The 21,030-nt window shown below is 41.3% G+C and overlaps 1 protein-coding gene and 1 non-coding gene across 3 annotated transcripts in view; one reads left to right on the plus strand and one right to left on the minus strand.

Moving 5' to 3' along the window:
- LOC122575639 (CD151 antigen-like) overlaps positions 1-21,030 on the plus strand; it is a 90,740-nt gene that overhangs the window by 12,595 nt on the left and 57,115 nt on the right. The window contains exons 2-3 of one of the 2 annotated variants that reach the window (XM_043744908.1): positions 14,831-14,928; positions 15,576-15,640. In XM_043744908.1, coding sequence (XP_043600843.1) covers positions 15,597-15,640 — 44 coding nt within the window. In that variant the 5' untranslated portion in view covers positions 14,831-14,928; positions 15,576-15,596. The remainder of the gene's footprint in view (positions 1-14,830; positions 14,929-15,575; positions 15,641-21,030) is intronic. The other variant, XM_043744918.1, reaches the window with a different exon arrangement.
- Positions 7,359-7,431, minus strand: Trnar-ccu. The gene has a single exon. It is a non-coding gene; the product is annotated as a tRNA-Arg (tRNA).

Consider the following 21,030-nt stretch of genomic DNA (forward strand, 5'->3'; position numbering starts at 1 on the left):
GGAAAAGCATTATAAGCCGGCGTTCCTATAGATCACGATCGATAATATGTATGTAATATTTTCAACGGGCGTCTCGGAGAGCTCGTAAATAATTCTATGGGATAATTGAAAGGGTACGGGGGCTGGAGAATGCTGGGACGTGCGTGGGTGTCCGTTAAACGAAAGCAAAGGCCACGCTCTCATTCGCGAGGAAACAAGGAACGCCGTTGTAATTGATTCGCTTGATAGATGTGACATCAACGAACGTACCGCACCGTGATCCGGATCGCCAGCAACCAGTGTACGCTTATCGTTCTTCTAAAAATAATTACTTAACGAGCAGCTCTTTCGTTCTTGTTTCTACGCGCCATTCGAATTGCTCCAAGAAACTCGGTTGCTCGTTCAACGCTTACAGCGTACCAAGAAACGATAATTTACCGATTGTTTGTCTGCGTTTGTATAGATAATGATTCAGCACACCAGATAACACTTGTAGTAATTTGTTAGGGTAATGCGTGGAAGAATTTTAGGTACAGGCTACGTCACCAAGTCCATTGTGATAGGATTAACGTCGGATTAATGACGCCAAACAATAATACACGACTGATACCGGGCGCGAGATAATAGAAACATCCCATGATTAATTGCTGATACGTGTTGCATGCGTTTTCAGCTTAGACAAAACAAACAGTTCTTTTTTGTTATGTTGGTGCTTTATCGGTTTTGGTATTAATATGGCCACTTACGTTATTTATTAGTAGATTAATAGGTTGAATCCAAAGATGATAAATTATTAAATTTGTCTGTGGAAAAGTAAAAATATATTTATTTCAATAGAAGGAAACAAACAGTTCGTATTTTACGACTTTCACGTTTTGCAATCACGGCATAATTCACACTTACGGTGGTGACTTTATCTCAGGTCCATAAAAACCAACATGAATTGTTCTAGTAGTTGTAACTTTATTCCCCGCTTTTTTTTATTGCTATTTTACATTTTTTCCCCTCTAAAAAATTCCTTTCCTATTTCTCTATTACGTAACCGTTTACTACTCGAACTTATCAATTTCGAGTAACCTTCCAAACGGTCGTCACGTTCCAGAGAGACCCAACGTTCTTTGATGTATTCCTAAGGTGTATCGTTAGGAGCGAACGAGATGAAAAAATTTGTTCGACTCGAACGAAAGATCTCATAGCTGGTAAGACACGCACGTGCGTGGGCGCGTGCCCGTGCACCTTTTAAGGCGCTCATAGAAGTTGGAACCGTTAAAAGCGTACCATTCGGGGAACTGAGATTGCCTCAGACGGTTCTTCTCTTACGTAACATTCTTCTCTTACGTGAAAATTCTTTTATCGAAACCAATGACCACCGAAAATAACCGTCATTTGTCTTTCCAGTGGAAAGAATGATTTCACGGTTGTCCCTTTAAACGTGTACCTTTTTGACATCCTGTGACTGGCTATTGTTTCTACCTGAAATTTTTTAACAGACCGGACGAAAGCCGTGCAATTGCCCGGGTTATTGTCCACGGAAAATGGCGATTTTGCGTTCGACTGCACTTTACGCTCGCCTGATCGTATTCTGGTCAGAGATGCAACTAGGTTGCATCATAAATGGATACACGTAGCCAAATCCGGCCACGTATGAATGTAGGAACACGCGTGTTGGTCACGTGCGGTCCTCTCTGTGTCTTCCACCTCGTCGTTTCGGCAGTATCCTGCACCCGTCTGCGACGTATTAATCGCAACGTTTCGTCCGGGAGTACTCTGTATGGATCACGTCGAAACGTCAGCTGTCCACGATCGTTTCGAAACGTTTGCGTCGTTGGAGTCTGCCTTGTAAGAGCGCGCCACGTTTTTCTCCGTGGAAAATGCAAAATGGAAAATTCAGGAAACGAGGAAGCCGGTTTCATCCGGGGAGAACGGTCGATGAGACAAGCACCGTACGAGAGGAATAAAACTGGACTTGAAATTTCATTTAATTCGAAGAGGAGCTCTTCAACGCGAACATCCCATCAATTTTCGCGAATGAAATATCGGCTTCCGTGTCCCTGTTCGCCGCGTTAACGGCTGCTTGTTATTACCAGGGCAGGTGCTATGAATCGCAAAGAAATATGCCGCATTGTAAAATTAAACGACTCTCTAAGGAGCTCCGCCGTCGTGTCTTTTGACCTGTCTCAATAATTCTTCCCCGTATAATGGAAATAAGTATTTTCCGTTTCTCTGCTCGAGAATCGGGGACCGTCGTATTAACGCCGTTGAATTTATCGAGCAAATTGCATCAGAATAGCCGGCGTAATATCGCTTCGCGGTATTATCGGTGTTTCGTGCAAGTGTATCTTGAAAATTCATAGCTCAAAGGAAGGAGACAAAGGTAGGAGGTTTTCGTTTGTACGAATATCGTGTTATTTATAACGATTACAAGCATGACGTAATAATTTTGGAGGCAATTGCCGGCGGGTTGAGGGGCCGATGCAACCTTTTACTCTAGGAACTATGTACCACCAGGGCATTTCTACCTGCCCTGGAAATAAAGCCTGTTGAGATTTCTCTGAAAGGACAGAGAATTACGTGCTCAGGCCGACCCACGACCGGATCCCATAATCTGCAGGTACTCGAAGGTAGCATAGGGGAACGCCACCGTCCTGAAATATAGCCGTGGGAGTATAATTTGAGCGGCGCAGTCTCAACAGAGGGGTCTGAAAATTCAAGTAAACGGGAACGAAAGGAGCGGCACTGGCGAAAAGCCTCTAGACGATTAAACCACGTTTTTAATCATCATGCAGTTTTCATGGGGCAGGGGGGCTGGCTACGCCTGGCTCCCCTTTTATCCAACGGTAGACGAGAGAAATCTCGTTTGAGGAAAGTTTCGATCCCTCTCGGAGATGTGTGTCACAAGAAAGAATTACTCGTTACGCGCTACAAGTCCTTAGGGAAATCCCCTCCAGCTTGGTGGAACTCGTTCCAGGCACCGAACGATCTCTTCCTCCTCCGTTTCTTGAGTTTCGTGTGAACGACGATTTACAAAGTTACCGGCTAAGTACGGCAGCGTTAGCGTAGTAGGCGAAACGATTTCGCAGAAGCACTTTTAATCAAGAAGTTACGGAAGGCCAACTGTCAATGTGTAACCTTAAGGAAAAGTTTCCATTAAAGTACTTCTTGATTCGTGTATTGCATCGACTAGCTGGCTTGCTTCCTCGCGTTTCCGCTGCAAACATAGACAAAGCAGAGCGTACGATTTAAATGCGCGAACACGACGAGCCGAGGTGTAAATAGTGGCAGGTCCCGAAGGACGATTCAAGTTGCACAATGAACCAAATAAGCGGTCGTGAGAGCAGAGAAATGCCGTGAAAGTAGCTCGTTAAAGACCGAATCACGTACGACTGATTTTTATCACATCGTGTCTTCCATTCAACGGAACGGCCGACGTCGCGTGACGAGTTGTCTCGTCGTTGAGCAACACCCGTTAAAACACGACAGTCGATCGTTTCTCGTCTTGCGAGGAAATAGAAAACCATCGGTTGTCCCTTCCACAGACTATAGACGCGTACTGGTGTTCGTTAGCTTCCTTAGTTCCGTTTCGTACGTTAAAATCTTAATTAAAGCTCATTTACATTAGACCCGAACGATTAAAATCCCTCGGTAAAATCCCGAAAGCTTCTAGTCCGACGAAACAGGAGAGAATCGGAGCCTCGAGGATCGGTAATTATTTTAATAACATCTCGAGGTTGCTGATGGAATGTTTGCATCGATCCAGATTGTACACAGTACACAACGGTAAACTCGCCACGTGAAGTAGCTTCGCTAGGAACGACTTTGTTTCTCGTTTTCGCTCGGTTAGCATTAGCAACACACGGTGTCGGCCTATTCAATGATTTTTCTCGTTCATCTTGCCGTTCGTGGAACGAACGCAGAGTTCCGCTCTAGAAGCCACGAGGAGGAATCGATTCAGATACCGTCGATCGACCAATACACGATGTACTCTCGGAGATAAATTTTCCCGCGATACTCATCCTTGATACAACGCCCGATACTCGAGAGGCTTTCCGCTCTCTAATTAGTGTAACGAGCTAACATACCAGGTTAAAATGTCGACTAACTGCGTCGACAAGAATCTTTCGTTGCTCTCGTAACGCTCGCATCAGAATGATACCTATTAGCGACGCTATTAAGAGCACCGATGTTGAGGAATTAATTTAGCCGGTAATTTTTTCCTTGTTTACACTCGCTACCGTTCGAACGAAATTATCATGCTACATCGATCATAGGAACTGCTCGTGACCCGTGTTTTTTTTTTTTGTTTTTTAATTCTACGTGAGAGAAGATCATTTACTTTTTTATTCGTTCATTAACGTATAATATAATTCTTGTCGAATTGCCTTGCCGCGTATAACATACTGTAACCTGATAATATACCCTGATAATCGAGGTTCGCTATAATACTAACCTCTCTTGTACATTTGAGCTAATATCGTTAATGAAACTTATTCGTTACATAAATTACAAGTTAATGAATGCTCTTGTATGGCAGCAACAAATTTCATAACGAAACGAATATTAGTAAAATCGTAGATAAATTTTCAGAAGCAACGCCTTCGAATGTTATCCGTTCTCTTTAGTTTACAATTCTGAAGTTCATTATGATATGACTTCTGTGATCAATTCTGTGTGTGACTTATACTCGAAAAAGGTTTCTAAATACTTCCGTCAGCCACTGTGGTGTATGCTTATTCTAAATGTACTAATAAGTGTCTCGTGACTTATGGACGTTGTTACTCTATGTGCATATCTTCGTTTCTAAAGTTTACGATTTCCCTTCAACTAACGATCAACGAGATAAATGAGACAACAACAACGATGCCTTAGGTCGTTTGTATAGCTGAGTCTACGAAACGATCGATGTTCGATTCATCGGTCCTTTCGATTCGAAAGGATGATAATAGCGCTTCCGCCTACGCGGCGATATAGGAGAAACGGCGACTGATTATTTGTTGTCGAGGCTGCTCACCGGGTTCTAATATTTTACAAGCTGTTCCACGAGTCGGCGAGGATTCGCGTAGGTGAGCTTAAGAAAGGGAAAGGCAAAGGGTTCCGCTATCAACGCAGAATAGAAAAATAGTATATATATATAGAGAGAGAGAGAGAGAGAGAGACAGAGTAAGAGAAAAGAGAAGCCGAGAGGACTAGGATATTCGAGGTTATGTCACGGTTCATGTCGTGACTCACGATGTATTATTAGTCACCGTTCGTTCTCGTGACTTCCAGGACGAGTAGAAAACGGCTTCCAATTGGCCCTCGGTTCTCCCGAGGACTTCGTTGTCCTCGCAAAGATACAAGATCTTTCTGCTGAAAAATTTGTCGAGTCTCTCACGAGGGAACTCGTCTCGCGTTTCATCGGCCATAGTTTGCTTAGGGTTCGTCGCTCTGTTGATAGAGGGAAAATTGATTGTCGTGTGTGTGTATGTGTTCATTGTTGAAAATGGTCCTGTAATGTGTACTTTAATGTACTATATGTAGGTTATTGTAATAACACATATAAGGAATAACACATTACTTCGGTCGGTATTAATTTTGTCGAAAGTATGCACTTGCTTTATTAGATGCTTTTAGTAATAGCAAAAACAGAAAACCGACACACGTCAATTTGTAAGTGACGTCGCGAACGACACACGTCGTTTTAGGTTTGATCTAATGTTGAATTGGCTTCTGTTGAACGAATCTCTTGGTCCGAATAATTACTCCATACCGCGGATAACATCTATGAAATAGATGTTTACTTCCTGATCTGATACAGCATTTCGATATCAAGTTACTTTGCGGGCGAATATTTCCCGACATTTCTTACACAAAAGCTTATTATTCGTTACCTTTCATTGTCCGTTATTATCCGAAATAATCAAACAAATGGAAACACTTTGTTCCATATAATAATCGTAATATTTCGGAATTTATTTGCACCGAACATACTCCTTTTCAATCATATCAAACCATAATTTTCATTTCAAACGAGAGATATCCAAACCTATTCTCACATTAACACATCACAAGCGTGTAGCAGCCAGTCATGAATTCGATAGAAACAAGGATAAGTTTCTACTAAATATAATTAGAAATTTATAAACTGGAAACTTTCGACGCGAATTAATTAACGTATAATACCGCGCGCGATATCCGAACAATAGTTTCCCATAGAAAATTGCTCGGAAAGAATCGGCCGTAGCTTATTGATTCTGATATTCTCAAATGGTTATTGTTATCATTATCATCGTTAACGATATTTTTGTCCGCGGAGGAACGTAACGCGATCTCACGCCCAAATGGAGCGATTTTCATCGGTGCATTCATTAGTCGTCGTTGAAGGCGGACGTATGCACGCGTAGAATTGCAACAGGAAATCTAATCCATTCGTCCCACTTTGCAAATGGTTCGTGGCCTTTGCTCTTATTTAATAAACGGGTCGTGAACGTCGGTGCCCGGCGGGGACTTGCCCGGCAAAGTGACTGCGATTAGACCAATTGAAGCGCCGTTAACCATCTCGCTCGCGAACCCGTCATACAATCTGCGATAATTGGCCCCACACTGATTCCGCTCGTCGACAAAAATCCGCAAAGAAGAAAATGTCCACCTGCACAGCGGATTATATTGAAAAGTAGGGAGATCCTGTCATCGTTTTTGTGTAGCATTACATTCGCTCTATATTGTATCGATGTAAAAGTAACACGTTGATTTGTTTATAATACGCGTTGACAATACAGTAGGAGATATTATTGAAATTACGGAAGAATATCCGATACGGCTGTTTGCATTTGTAATTTGTTTATTTATTTATATATTCAGCCTTGCTTATACGTATGGGGAATGGAATTATTAGAAATTGATATTACAATGGCGTATGGTATACGGAATATGTTAATGAGCTGTTATTACGAAATCACAAAGTTAGCTAGATGTTACACAAGAGAAGCGAGATAATATCATAGGACGTGCCTGTATTGAAATCATAACGTGCAATGAAGCGAGTAACTGAAGCATTAGCCACGATTTATGTAAATTATTTTCTTTTTTTATTTTATTACCATTTATATCAACGTATCCATAAAGGAAACGTAATAAAAGTAACCTAAGTATATTTCTTAACGTTGTAAATATTTGTTATTCGTCTGTGGCACGAAGCATCTATCGCAGAATATTCGTGGCGATAAATTTTTTAGCTTCAAGGGTTGCTTTAATTGCATTTCAGATTTAGCGCGCGTAAAACGAGTCGAAAATTAAAGAACGTGTTTTCTTTTAAAATTGAAATTACCCAAAGGTACATAATTGGAAAAAATTACTTTAGGGAATGTAAAGGTTAATAAAAATGCTAATTTCGAAATTGTGATTACCCCTGGTGGGACTCGAACCCACAATCCCCGGTTTAGGAGACCGATGCCTTATCCATTAGGCCACAGGGGCTGGTGTGTGAGGGTAGATGTTAACAGCGATAAGAAATAATTTATACAAATTATAATTCAATTATGCTTTCCACTGTATTACGCGGCTTTATTGTCGGCGAAGTTATTCTAATATCCGAGATTTGTCTCTTAAGCTTTTAGTCAGTTCATTGGAATAGTTTTCTCATTTATTCTCCTGCATGCTATCAAAGAACGATTTGGATTAAAAAAAAAGACTACCTCACTGCACGAATATTCAATCGTATCTTTTTGTCTTTTAATAAATTTCTTAAATGCATTATTTTTCGTTTTAATTTTTTCCAGCGGACCATATCGAAACATCCTTTTATTTCTTAAAACGAGAACACGTTTCAAAGATAAAAATTCGAGGTATAGTAGTGCATGATTAATCGCCAGTTCGAAATATCATTCTGAAACGGTGCAAAGTGTTACGAGCGTAACATTGAAAGGGGCTCGGCGGTTTGTTAATGAATCGGAGCAACGGGTATCTTCATCGGGTAGGTTCTACAATCGCGTCGTTGTGTGCCTGAATGCGCAGTTAACCAAGACTTTTGAAACTAAAATCCTACGGGAGTTGTAACTGATAAGATGGTCTAGCGTTCCTTAATAGAATCTGCCCTCGCAGCTGATGTTCGGCTGACGGCACCAGGTATTAGCTATGTAAGTGAATTGCACTCTGGAGACTGCTCGCGTTGAAATTTCCCTGAAACCGAGGCTAGGGATACCTAGAAATCCCTTGTAACGTAGTTACCTGGCTGCCGCCGTTGGCCGGCAAAATTACGCTCGAGTGTCCACTATATTGTTTGATGACGCCGGCTACGTAGCATCAGTTTTCAAAATTGATTTAGCGCACGTCGTGTCGAGAAATATCGATCGACTCCACTGCTTCTAAAAATTCTATTACGTTGAAACTTGCACACATTCGGCGGACCGAGGGTATCGGCGCTGGAAATACTCGGAACGACGAAGTCGGTCAATATTACGTAGTCTTCTCGTTGTCGAGGCAGGCAGTCGGAAAGCCATTGGTTAAAAGCCGTGGAAACGCGGCGATACGTACGTATCATCAGGAGGAAGCAACGTGGTAGAAAAATTGGAAACGTTCCACGAAAGTTTCTTTCGGTACCGGGTCACGGAGATTCGTGTGCGAGCGTTGTCTGAAAATTTTGAAAAAGTACGCTTTCTTTGAGGAGTTTGAATCGAGACGAAGAGCTTTCAAAGTTCCCGAGTCGAGCGATTGTACATACGAGGGCGTTGTAAGATCTTGATTCGAAATGGTATTTTCCGACGATGGCAAGGCTTTTTCGAGGGAATGTTGGATCGTTTATACGTTTGCTGTTTTCTGTGCGAACTACGAACGTCGATAAGACGCGGTATCTGCTCGTGGCGCGGTTTAAAGCGATGAGCGATTATCCGTACCTACAATAGAACGTCGTCGTTTCAAGGAAACTCTTCCATCGAAATATCGATAGTTGTCACGGGCAGGGTTACACGAAACGCGTTTCAATTTGATTGATGAGTGCTGAAAGGGTCGATCTCCAGCTTTTTTTTTTTCTTTTTTTCCATCCGCGTTTTCGTTTTCATCATTAGTTGAACCACTCGAAACAATTGAAAACTATCTGTAGCTGTAGCTTTTCGAAATATCGATTGGCTCTGAAAATTGAAAAAAAAAAAAAAAAAAGAACAGATGCGAAAGGATGGTCGCGTTTAAGCGAATGGAGTCAGTGGATCGCGTTTCTCCCACCAAAATATATGGAGATAGAGTTGTAAGGGAGTTTAATTTCCTTTTCTTTGCTCGTAACTACGAGGACGCGACACCGTTAACCGTGTTTCGTCCATTCGCTTGGCGTATAGTTATACATTCTCTCTTACAGCGCTCTATTTTATCAGCGAGTTTCTGAAAAAGAGGGAAAACTACTACCAAGTCTTCCCGGGAGATACATCCTCCAATGAGACCGAACGTGTTTCACGAAACACGTTTCCCTGGGCAAAAAAAGGACTCGATAAAACGTTATTTGAATAATTGGTCCGGTCGACGTACGTCGTATTTAATTAATTAATATTGCCGAGAATTTAGCGCGAAATACCGTTTGTTACGAAATTTTACTATATCCATATTCAACAGAGAGCGGCTAATTAATGTTTATTTCAAAGTACATATTCATTCAACGCCCCATCTACGTTATCCGCGTTTAACGCATTATACAATAAACGGCTGGAAATTAATAATTGTAGTATTAAATTTCACATTTTGTCAACCAAATATTATTTTCGCAAAGAAAGGTGTGTGTAATCCAACGTGATGAATCTATCTTTCGACTAAAACCCTAAATATTTGATTAACCGCGGCAACTGCCAGTAAAATCAGCTGCCGAAAATCAATAGAACGGAGAGAACGCTTTATACAGCGATTCGGAGTTGGAATTAAAAGCCTAACATTTCCATGCAAATTTGCTCGCGATGCAAAACCCGAAACAGCGGCAAGAGTATACGAAGCTAAAAATTCGCGAGATAAAAGTTCCCTTTGTTTCGGAATTCGGCTAATTTCTTTCGCGCGGTTTTCAGCAGACGCGAGAGATCGTCGCGATAAAAAGAACGATTTCGATCTCCGCGCTACGAGACGAGCGAATTATGCAGCTGATTCGCTTATGGAGGACGATTTAGCGACGCGAGACGAGCTGATCGTTCGAAGATTCGTACGAATCGATATCGAAGCTCGTCGTGAAATTTGACATGGAGTAGCTGAAGTAGGAGAAGCTATTGGGTTGGCAACTAAGTGATTGCGGATTTTGTCAATACCACTTAATGGTAAAATCCGCAATCACTTAGTTGCCAACTCAATACTAAGATATAATGATAACAAGATAGAGTTATTGAACTCACTTGTGCTTCAACGTTATAAAATTCGGTCTTGAACGTTACACAGAATAATGAAACTGGTCGCATACTCTGAGACGGCATTAGTCTCTAATGTAATAACGAGGGAATGAGAAAGCATCGTGCATCTTAGGTCGAGCAAAAGAAAATGTTAAAAACAAGAAAATGATTCGACTGTTTAAGGTTAAATGGTAAGATCTTGAAGTTTAGCTGACTCAAATAACGTAATTTAACCATACGGAGCTTCAAATAGGAAAATAACGTAGGATAAGGTTCAACCGTTTAAGAAGGAAGCGATCCACTGAAAGGGTCATAAAACAATAAAGGAGGTATCGAAGCGACGCAAAAAGGAGTTTGGACGATCATCGGCAAATAGTTCAGCAACGAGCGTTCTTTTATTCGGCCGAGCGGCATTCGAGTATTCAGGATCCTTTGATCGAAAACTCGGATATTGTTGACGACTGACGAATAAGAGATGGATCGATGTGCTTTAGAACGTCGCAAGAGGGAGAAAAAAACTTCAGCTACCCTTTCATCTTATTTACCAGTTTTCGTGTTCTCTGCTCGCATTTTTGTTTGGCGAGTCGCCTTTTTTCATTCGAGCTTTCGTCCAATAGCAAGTACTGCTGGCTATTACTTTATGGGTATTAGCATGTTTACTGATATTTAATACGTGCAAATTGAACGTTTTTCGTTGTTCCTCTTTCCTATTTATTTTTAGTATACATTTGAAATATGGCGAGTCCATTTTTATTAATTGCTCGATTTTTATGCCACTTGGTGTTTTGATAGAAAGAAGTATTTCTTTGCAAAAATGTGAAATAATTGAAGAATCGACCGACGATGTATACTTTAATCATCTCCTCATCTATGTTTTAAATACAATATTTCTTGGAATCCTTGTAGATCAGTCGGAGACTGTTTGCACCGTCTAGACACTGTTCTTTCTTTTATTAGTTGGAAAGTTTCGGGGGTCAAGTTTTATTCGTTCCCGATGGAATAGAATTTTATCAGTGTTTCGTGGCGATTTTCGACACGGACAGGAATCCCTGGATGTGCATAATATCGTGAAACGAGTCTGCGTACGTGCCGTGTGAGGAGATGCGACCCGTGAGATTCGCCTTCTGTTTCTCGTTTCTTCTGCGACGCGGATAATGCAGAAACGGACGATGCTTTGAGTTCCTGCACTCGCGGTATGAATATGCATCTGTTTACTCGCTATATAGATAAACGATAATTTGTTTCGGTCGTTTGAATATTTTATATTTACGTACATTAGTTATCAACGCTGAATTACTTCCTCTCGCATAAGAGGCTATGAGCGATTAACAAAAATATTCTTTATTGCTAATATAAACTTATGTACATTCATTTGCTATTTTCCAACGTATTAGGCTACAGCGAAAGTTAAGAAAGATTCGACTAGAATTCGAGTCTTTTCCTCGTTTCTTTTTCTTTTTTTTTTTTTAAATGCTCGTCTTTTTAGGTAACGAGTTCCATCGAATAATTTTTGCAAGCTTCCAAACTATTTCATTTCTTGTCTATTGCTTTCGAATAAGTTCCGATAAATACCGTAATAAATAAGGTAGAAATTAATACGATAGAAAATAAAGGGAGGAGGTAATTTACTTGACTGATCTCCGTATAAATTAAATTCTATGAACCTGTACCGAGAAACATCGTCGATCGAGTAATTATTTCTCGATATTGCTTTAGAACTATTATTTCTCGTCGTTATTCTCATGCTGTACTGTACTTTACAACTCTTTTCTCGGACAGTTTTTATGTCGCGAAAGAAATACAGATTTTTCCTCTGTTGCACTTTCGACGACTATCGCAGAAATTGAACGGTTCAAGTTCCCTCAGCCGGTTTATAGGTCTCCATCAGAGACGTCTGCACCATCCAAAGAGCATTTCTCTTCCCCCATAGAAAAGTTTCTGTCCACGAGAGTGGCGTGTTCAACGCTCAATCCTCGCGCTGCTACAGACGGTTCGCATTAGTGGGTCGTGGCTTATCGCGGTAAATACCGCGGTCGTAAATCTGATCGCGTTTACACGCCGCACCCAGCTTACGGTGTTTACGCTATTCCAGTCGTCATTTGTAGCCCGTGTCGCGTCGCTCTTGGTCACGAAATCGGCCGACGATTCGCGCTTAAGGGTGGCTCATCAGCCGTATTACCGACTCGAAAGGATGGCGCGCGTTAATTCCAAGGCAAATATCTTCCTCGCAACCATGAACCATCGTGGATCGCGATTCTTCTTTACAACGAGGTGGATATAATCGTACCGTTCGGTTGGCCCTTAACACGGGAATGATCAACGCCATAAGCGTGAAATCTGTACGAAAGGTATGAGGAACGTATGAGGAAATGTGTAAGACTGTTAGGGCTGTTACAATTTGTAGAAAAGATAATCTAAGACGTTTTATGAAAAATTCATTTTAATCTTAAGGAGATCTACGATTGTGGATTTTTATATATATCTTTACGATATTAATGGAATTAGACATCATTTAATTAAAGAAATCGGTGAAATAGACTTTAGTTACAGACGCAGAGATCTTCTTAACTACGTAATGTTATAGATTTATAAAATTTTAATGAAAAATTATCAATTGATTCTTTTGATTACTCTGACGATTGTAGCGTTGAACATGGTTGCCTCAATGGATAATACTAAAGGTACTACATAGAGATCGCCTCTTGTATCATCTCTCACACGAAGATTACTTACTTGAGAAATATTCGTTCGTTTGTCGTAAGAAGATTTAGGGGCGTGAACAATAATTCGTAGGAGCATTTGATATCAGAGGCACCCACGTTAAGTTTAATTATCTGGAAAGAGAGAACAACGTGCTATACACGAGTACATTGGATGTAAATTCTCGGCTTTGTATCATTTGCTAATTGCTGAGTTAACGCATTTACTGTATCTGTAGAAGATTAGTATAAAAATATAAAAAAAGTAGCCTTAGTTTCGTAAGAAATGATTCAATATCCGTAGGTATTAGGAAATTCATAATACTCGTAGCAGTAAGTTTTATCTCACATTGAGATTTCATTGAGGAATATTTCGTACAATATATCAGATATCTCGTTCACTGAACTAGCAGATATTTCACGAAAATTCGACGAAAAAGAAAGATTCTATTACATTGAATCGTTCGATTGCGGGAGAGAATTGCGTTCGTGTTTCGCTGGAAAGTAACTGCATGTCTCAAGTACATTTGTCGAATGGACCGAACCGCACGTAATTGCCGGACGAACCTCTCTGTGTGCACGGCGAAAAATAGTGGACAGGGTAGAAAATATGAGGTGGACGAAGGAATCTGTGGAATCGAAAAAGAACAATTCGAGCCTCTGCTCCTTCCTCTGCTTCGAGATGTCGACCGTTTTGATAAAACAGGTAAAACGAAATTATTGAACGAAATGAAAACGTTTCCGTAATCACGGATAATGGGTAGACTATATATTATTCTGGATATATTTACATACATATTATCTATATACCAATATATGAAGTCTGACTGACTACTTATCAACGCCCAACCTAAATCGTTGTGCCTAGAAACGTGAAATTTGGAGATGTATCATACTTTTTTCTATGATGTATGCATGGGATGAAAAAAGATATTTGTAAATACGGAGCCTAAAGGGATAACAGGATGATAAAAATCTTTTTACGGATTTAGTTGCGCTGAAGTTAGAGCCGTGAAATTCGGCATATGAAACCCTCGTTAAAAATAAACAAACGCGTATTTGAGCAAAAAATGCAACCCTTATGGCAGCGAAAAAGGGATGTTTTTTTTCCTCAGAGGATAACCAGTGTCTGTAAACGTGAAATTCGGCATATGAAAACTTCCCGTTTAAAAATAAACAAACACGTGTTTGAGTGTCCTTTTTAAAATTCCATTCCCAAAGGATGTTCCAAAAAGAGGGTAATAAATGTAAATTCATCGATATAAAAGCTGTAGGGGCGAAGTTGTGAGCGGGCAGCTAGTGCATTATAAAATATTAAAAGGTAACGGTATATATTAAATATTGTCGTCGCATGTATATTACGCATTTATATTTATATGTATTTGTATATACCTAAATGTACATATCTGTTGGCATGATTTTAAGCAACAACTATAATACAATTGTATAACAGAGATTAATTTCGTTTAGTATATTGCTTCTCGAATCGTCTACTCTAATCGTAATTTCAAGCTGCAATTAATATTCCGATTACCGCTCATAGTTTCTAAATAATCTATCACAGTTTCCCGAAACAATTTTAGTAGGCGATACGATGTTGCGCTATTCGTAGCACGATGCAGCTTTCAACTTGACGTAAAAGTATATCATACGTCGTCGTGAACGTGTTAACCCTTCAACCCTGGATGATTTTTCCAATTTCCTATACAAACACACTGGTTACGTTTTTTTTTTTTTTTTGTTATTTCCATTTTAATTCGCTATAAATGATATAATAATTGCTGCTAATATAATAAACGACTCTAACTTACCAATTGTGCGTTTCAGGATACGTAACCGAGTCGTAACGAGAGGAAATTTTCGAAAATTCTAAAGTGGACATGCGTATCGAAGATTGGCCTGAAGCTGCACATCGATGACGCAGGGTAAGTGTAACACGGTCGTTAGTCGATCGGGGACAAAAGGAGGAAACGCAATTCGGAGGGTCGTCGGATGAAAATCGTCGCGGAGCTCGGCCGTGTTGCCATAAATGGCGTGGCGCGGGCCAACGAGCACGTTTCTCAAACCATTAGGTGAAAGGCCCTCCTCATTGTGTCTCTTTTTCGCTCTCCTCCCATCGACTCCGTTCCTCTTTCCTCATTAACTTGATTGCTCGATACCTCTCGTGGTAACAAACCACGCGTGGTGTACTTCCTGCTTCGTGCGCGTCCTCTACACTGTATGCCGCATGAAAAATGGCCCAATTAATTTTTCCCCTGCAAACCGCACGATTACTGGGGCCGTTAATTGCCACCGCGACTTCGGTATCGACCGTCATTGGAAATTTTAATGCGCTTCACGGTCCATTCGAAGAACAAGTTGATCAAATAAGACTATATTTGTAATCTGGGAACACTTTACACACGTTGTATCATTCTATCTGAAAAAAAGTGCCGATTATCGTAACGCGCATCAGTCGTTAATACATTCGATCTGAAATAAAACAATTACGGCTATAATTCTATCTTTGAAGTAAGATATGCTTTTCGTTGGAAATATTTTTGTTTTAATCCTTTCGTTTTTCTTTCAACAGTGACCACACTAATATAACAATATGGACTATATGGGATATAATTCAAACATATTTCAAAAGCTAGGGTAAGCATAATTTTTCAAACAGAATATACAGTTCTATTTATCACGGAATCTTGCAGCATGAAGGATCTTATCGATACAAGAAAAATTGTAAAAATTTCGCAATCTTTTTGAGGCTTACTTTGGGACCTATTGTACTATATTTGATCCGAAGTAACGATGTTCGTCCCAGCACGATATTTCATTGCCTTCTCTCTGTCTTTCTAAAACTTTCGTTAAGACGTGTAAAAACAAAGATACAAGAGCTAGGTCATTGCAATCATGCTAATTGGTATTTCTTTCCAGTGCCAATTAAATTTCAACAAAGTCTTTTCCGCGCACGTAATATGCCCCTACAAGTATTCTACGTTTCATATTCAAATATATATTTTCGTACGTGCACACACATCATTTTCATCGTGACGTTCGTTTCGCTTATATTTTACACGTATATTTTCAATTCCATTGTTAAAGTTACTTTGACTCCGAGTGTTTTACAATCCGTATTTCACTACCGCGTATTACGTACTTTTATTCTTCGATACCATCTCGCTTTCATCGCCGGAAATAGAATTATTTCTTACTAAACGATTAAATCCGACAGCCAGCTGCAAATTGATCGACAGAGCATCGATTTTTAGCCTGTTATAATATTTATCCTCTCGGCTGTTGAACCAGTAGTGATGTACCAGGAGAACGAGCGAGGCAATATTGCCTTCGGGTTTTTCGTGTTGGCGCACACGCATCTGCGAAATTCTATCTGAAATCGTTTCGGAAGCGCGTTTCGATGATCCGCGTTCACGGTAATATCGGAAACGCGCGGGAGTTTCGTCGCAGCCGGTCGTGCTCGTTCCTCGTTTTTGCAATTCTTGGAATAGGAGCCGGTCTGAAAAATAACGCCCCTCCTTCGTGTTCGAATATTTAAATGAACTACGCATCATCGCTATGAAACGGTCAGCTTTTTCCGAACGTATAACGAAGTTAGTCGTTAATGGAATGTGGAAATTTGCTGGAATAATTTTTTTGACAAACAACGTCTCCCATGGCGGGGTTTTTTTTTCGCGCATGTTAGTTACGGGACACATGATCACACGTAAATAATTAAAACTCGCTGCCTCGAGAGCGACTACACTCTGCCTGCTAAAAGATTCATCGAGCGAATTCGCGTACGAGAAGAGCAGAGGAACTGATAAAAAAGGATCGTAGAACTATCAGAAAGCGGAGTTCTCTGGCATTTGTGGATGTAATTATGAAAGAAGATCCACGGTAATCCAGCATTCCTGCAGAAAAATTCTTCGCTCATTTGTCTGCTTTCCAAAGTCCTGCAATGAATAAAACGATGTAACAGACGGAACTTTCGAAGCTCTGTGTCTCGATTAGTTCGCGAGCTCTTGCCTCTTCGTTCGTTTAAACACTTTTGAAAGACGGGAAATTCCCTCTCGCAACGTTGAACGGGTTTATTGTTTAACGTCAGAGAAAAAATGTTGCTTGTTTGCATGTAAAGTACGTTTGTAAAATAAACAAAGTGAATTCCCAACGCAGAGATTCGCCAGAGAACGAACGGTACCCGATTTCTCGTCGTGATTTATTTTGTTTACACGGAATTGTATCGTTTTGGAAAAGAATTATTCTCCCACTTAATTCCGTACTGAAAGCAGTGGAAGTGAAATACGTTAAGCAAACAGCTGGATCGATTCTCCTCGATAATTGTCTGTTCGAGAACTATTTCACGTTTGGCCACAAAATTGATGAAATTAACGCCCGAGACCGAGGCGGCAGAGGTTTCAGTAGCTGGTTTCATTCATGAGCAGAAGAGAGTTCTCCGCCAATTTCGAGTCGGTGATTTTTTTTTCCAGGCTCTTCTAAAATTCCATTTATTCGCGGTAGCGCGGAACTACGCGTATCCTGCCTCGGTAATTCGAACTTCAATTCCGCCAGTTCGTTTTTCGGCCGCGTTCGCGTTCTTTCGACGCGCAAAGGCGTTCCACCGTGAAATTCCTCCCTCGAAATTCCAGACTGTCTTTAACGGAGGGGTGCCAACGACGCAGTTTCCCCTACCCAGTGCAAGTGTTTTACGATTCAGTACGTCATTTTGCAGCCACGTGAATTTACACGGAACCTCGATGTAAGCAGAACACATGCCACTCGTTGGATTTATTCCGTACGTTCAGTCAGAGACAAAGAGAAAAAGTACAGTGAAAAAGAAAGACAGATCGAAAGCACCGGAGAGTTATCTAAAAAAGATACTAACTTCGTTTCAGCGCCAAAAAGTTAAGAAAATAAAAGGCCATTCGAAACTTTCGAGCGTAAACTGCGTGTTCCGATGGTTCGCCAGCATTGCAGTTAGCTGGATCAGAAGGTCAAGTGGCCCATTGAGACGTCGTCTGGTGTTATAAAGATATCAGCTGACTAACTAAATAAGGCTTGATCTTTGACCAATGATTCGTGACACGAACGCGATCAATGTATACGAGCGTTCCGAAAGCCAAACTGACCAACTCCGATTAAAACCTGAAGAAAGCAAACAGTTATTTTCACAACTTTATTCGTTTATTACACGAATCGTAAATATCAAATTGTGGAAAATAATTCTTGTGATTCTCATTTTTCTCTGCGTTTCAATTTACAACATTTCAATCGCTAATTCGTCGCTGTTGCCAGTACCTTTTATAATAAAAATTGTCTTCCCAACGCATTATGTATTGTTATCTCAAACGAATATTACTCGTGTTTGTGACGACGTGAGTCGGTTATCGCTCTTTGTATCAGATCGTCGAGCGTACTAATAGTATCGAAGAATCTAGTTGCAATTCTTTTCAAAATTTAACCAGATCGAGATATAATTCTGGACGCGGCTTACATCAAGAAACTTCGAGTAGCCTGAACCCGATATAAAGCACCGAACCGTACCGTGAAAGTCTGAAAGTGGAGAAAATAAAAAGCATCGCAACGACAATTCTGCTGGAGCTAGAAACAACGGGAGATTGCGGCGTGATAAACCGAATTGAATCGACTGCCAGCTCCGGAGTAGCGAATCCCTCAGCGTTGCTTCTGTGCAAGAAATCGTTCCGCTTTAAAGCTTCCAATCAGCGGTTCCGTTCCACGATTTCGATACACTTGTTCGCGGATCTAACTTTTTCAGACTTGCGAGGTCTCGAGAGTTTCTCTTGTGGCGGCGAAATCGCACGTCAGACGTTTCGAACGCGATGTTTCCAGCGGCGACGCCCCGGTGTGCGGTGAATACCGTGCTATCACAAGCCGCTCGGTAATAAGCCGGCGTTGAAACGCGAATTCAATAACTCGCGTGGTCGCGTGGAAGACCCGGCAGGAGAGCTGTTCGCGAGCCCGTACAATGCCGCACGTCGGGTTGTCTCTTTGTGAAACCGCGCCGAACCGCGTTGTACCGTGCGTCAAGCCACAGAGGAGGTGTGCGAGAGTGTTAGAATGTGTTTGGCGCGAACTAAAGCACGAATTCCAACAACCGCGCTTGTGGAGGTTTACATCGAAGCCCGAAGAACGATCTTGTGCCACTATATCGCTAGGATCGTATTGGAAATAACGGAATTCGAATCAGTATTTTTTGCCATGAATTGTCCGAGGTCCGTTGAACGCGAGCGCCACTCGTTATTCTCGCGATAACGCCGATCCGACGTCGTGTCTTCGTCTTATTATTCGAATTATTTTTGCATCTTGACGCGTCTGGTCGTCGGTATCGTAGCTTCACGTTCGATTAACGAAGATGAAAATTATTTTCGTAGCTTATCGCGTCGATTTGACATCGCATTCTTGAATCATAAACGAAGATGAAAATTATTTTTCGACGTTATCGCGTCACTTTGCCTCGTATTCACCTTCGATTGATTCTGAATTTTACCGCGTCGATCTAACGTGTCCTACGTTCGTGCTCAATTACTTTTTAAAATATGACGCGGCGTCTTCGCCTCCGTCTATTCCCGCACCTGATCGTGTCAATTTGACGCGTCTTTGATTATTTTTATCTCTCCGTATAAATAAACGTATCGGCCGAACGTACCATTAAATCGACGCGACTACAACAATGACGCGTATCAGTGGCGTGCAATGTGTCTAGCCATAAGCATGTATTCGAGAAGATATTTCTACGCGATAGGAACTTGGAAACTTCGCTTCTTTCTCTTAAGGTACAATAGGAGGAATTCCACCAAGGTGTCGTTCCGGATGAAAGGCTGAAAAGTTTTCGAAAAGTACCACCGTGCGCTGAAAACTTCGTGAAAACTGAAATTGTATAATTTCGAAAGGAACAACGAGTTCTCCTTTCTCCTTCCTTGACACGTGCACCGTAATTGAAAGTAACGAAACAAATAGAATTAGTCGTCAAGTTGGCGGCGCTAGGACCCACGTTATCTCGCAATCTCGGAACTTCTTCGCACGATTCCAGTTTCCTAAACGTTCGATGGAATTCCCCAAGTAATTAAGCGGCTGGCATGAGTCTTTCGCGGCACCTGTTTTCGCTTGGCAAACAGAGAGACGATTCGATCTTTCTTCTTCTTCTCCTTCTCTCTCTCTCTCTCTCTCTTTCTTCGGATGTTTCCCAAAGGAAAGGGATCTCGAGAGCAAGCATCCGAGCTTCCTTATTGGCCGCCAACAGTCGACGATGTCGAAAGGAAGGAACGAAACAGGTTGGAAAGAGAAAGAAACGATCTCTGCAGAATATCGAGGTGTTCCTCGAAATACCGACACCATCCGATCTTTCTCGACATTTCTTTTCCTCCTTCATCTCGGTCGTTTCGTTTTGTTATATCCATTTTAGCGGCGAGAAATACCGGCGAGAAAATAGAAGGAACTTTTCCACCTTTGTCCTCGCCAGACGACGTTTTTGTTTTACGCCGTCTAAATTCACCATTGCTCGCCTGTAAACTTTAAACGCCCTTTCACCGTGCTCTTCCTCCTCCTACGATATTAATTTCCCCGTTTCTACGTACTTTCGCTACGCGATTAAATCCTGCCGACTTTCCATCCTCGCTCCAAACCCTCTCTTTCGGTCTATTTGAGAGATCCAGCAACACAGGATTGCAGGATATGCTCTCGTCGCGAATTAATTTCCCAACGTGATCGCAAACGCAGCCGACACGCGTCTGCTGCTGTTGATTGCTCTTCGAATCAACGCCAAGCGGACAGAGTGCGCCGTGAATTTCGGCGAAACGTTGCCAACGATGTTTACCTAACGTGTTCTAGCAACTTCTAATCAGAAACATTCGTCGGGACAATTTTGCCTCCATAAAGGAGAAAATGTTTTTCTAGGAAGAAAATCGATCGTAGACGGTTTATCGGGATTACGCGTGCTTCGATTCCGCTACGTTGGTCTTTGGTGTGGGTGTCAAAGCTTTGCCGACGCCCCGTTCATTCATTGATGAGCTTTGAGTTCGGTGGATCAA

This window comes from Bombus pyrosoma, linkage group LG2 (assembly GCF_014825855.1).
Source record: "Bombus pyrosoma isolate SC7728 linkage group LG2, ASM1482585v1, whole genome shotgun sequence".
NCBI lineage: Eukaryota > Metazoa > Arthropoda > Insecta > Hymenoptera > Apidae > Bombus > Bombus pyrosoma.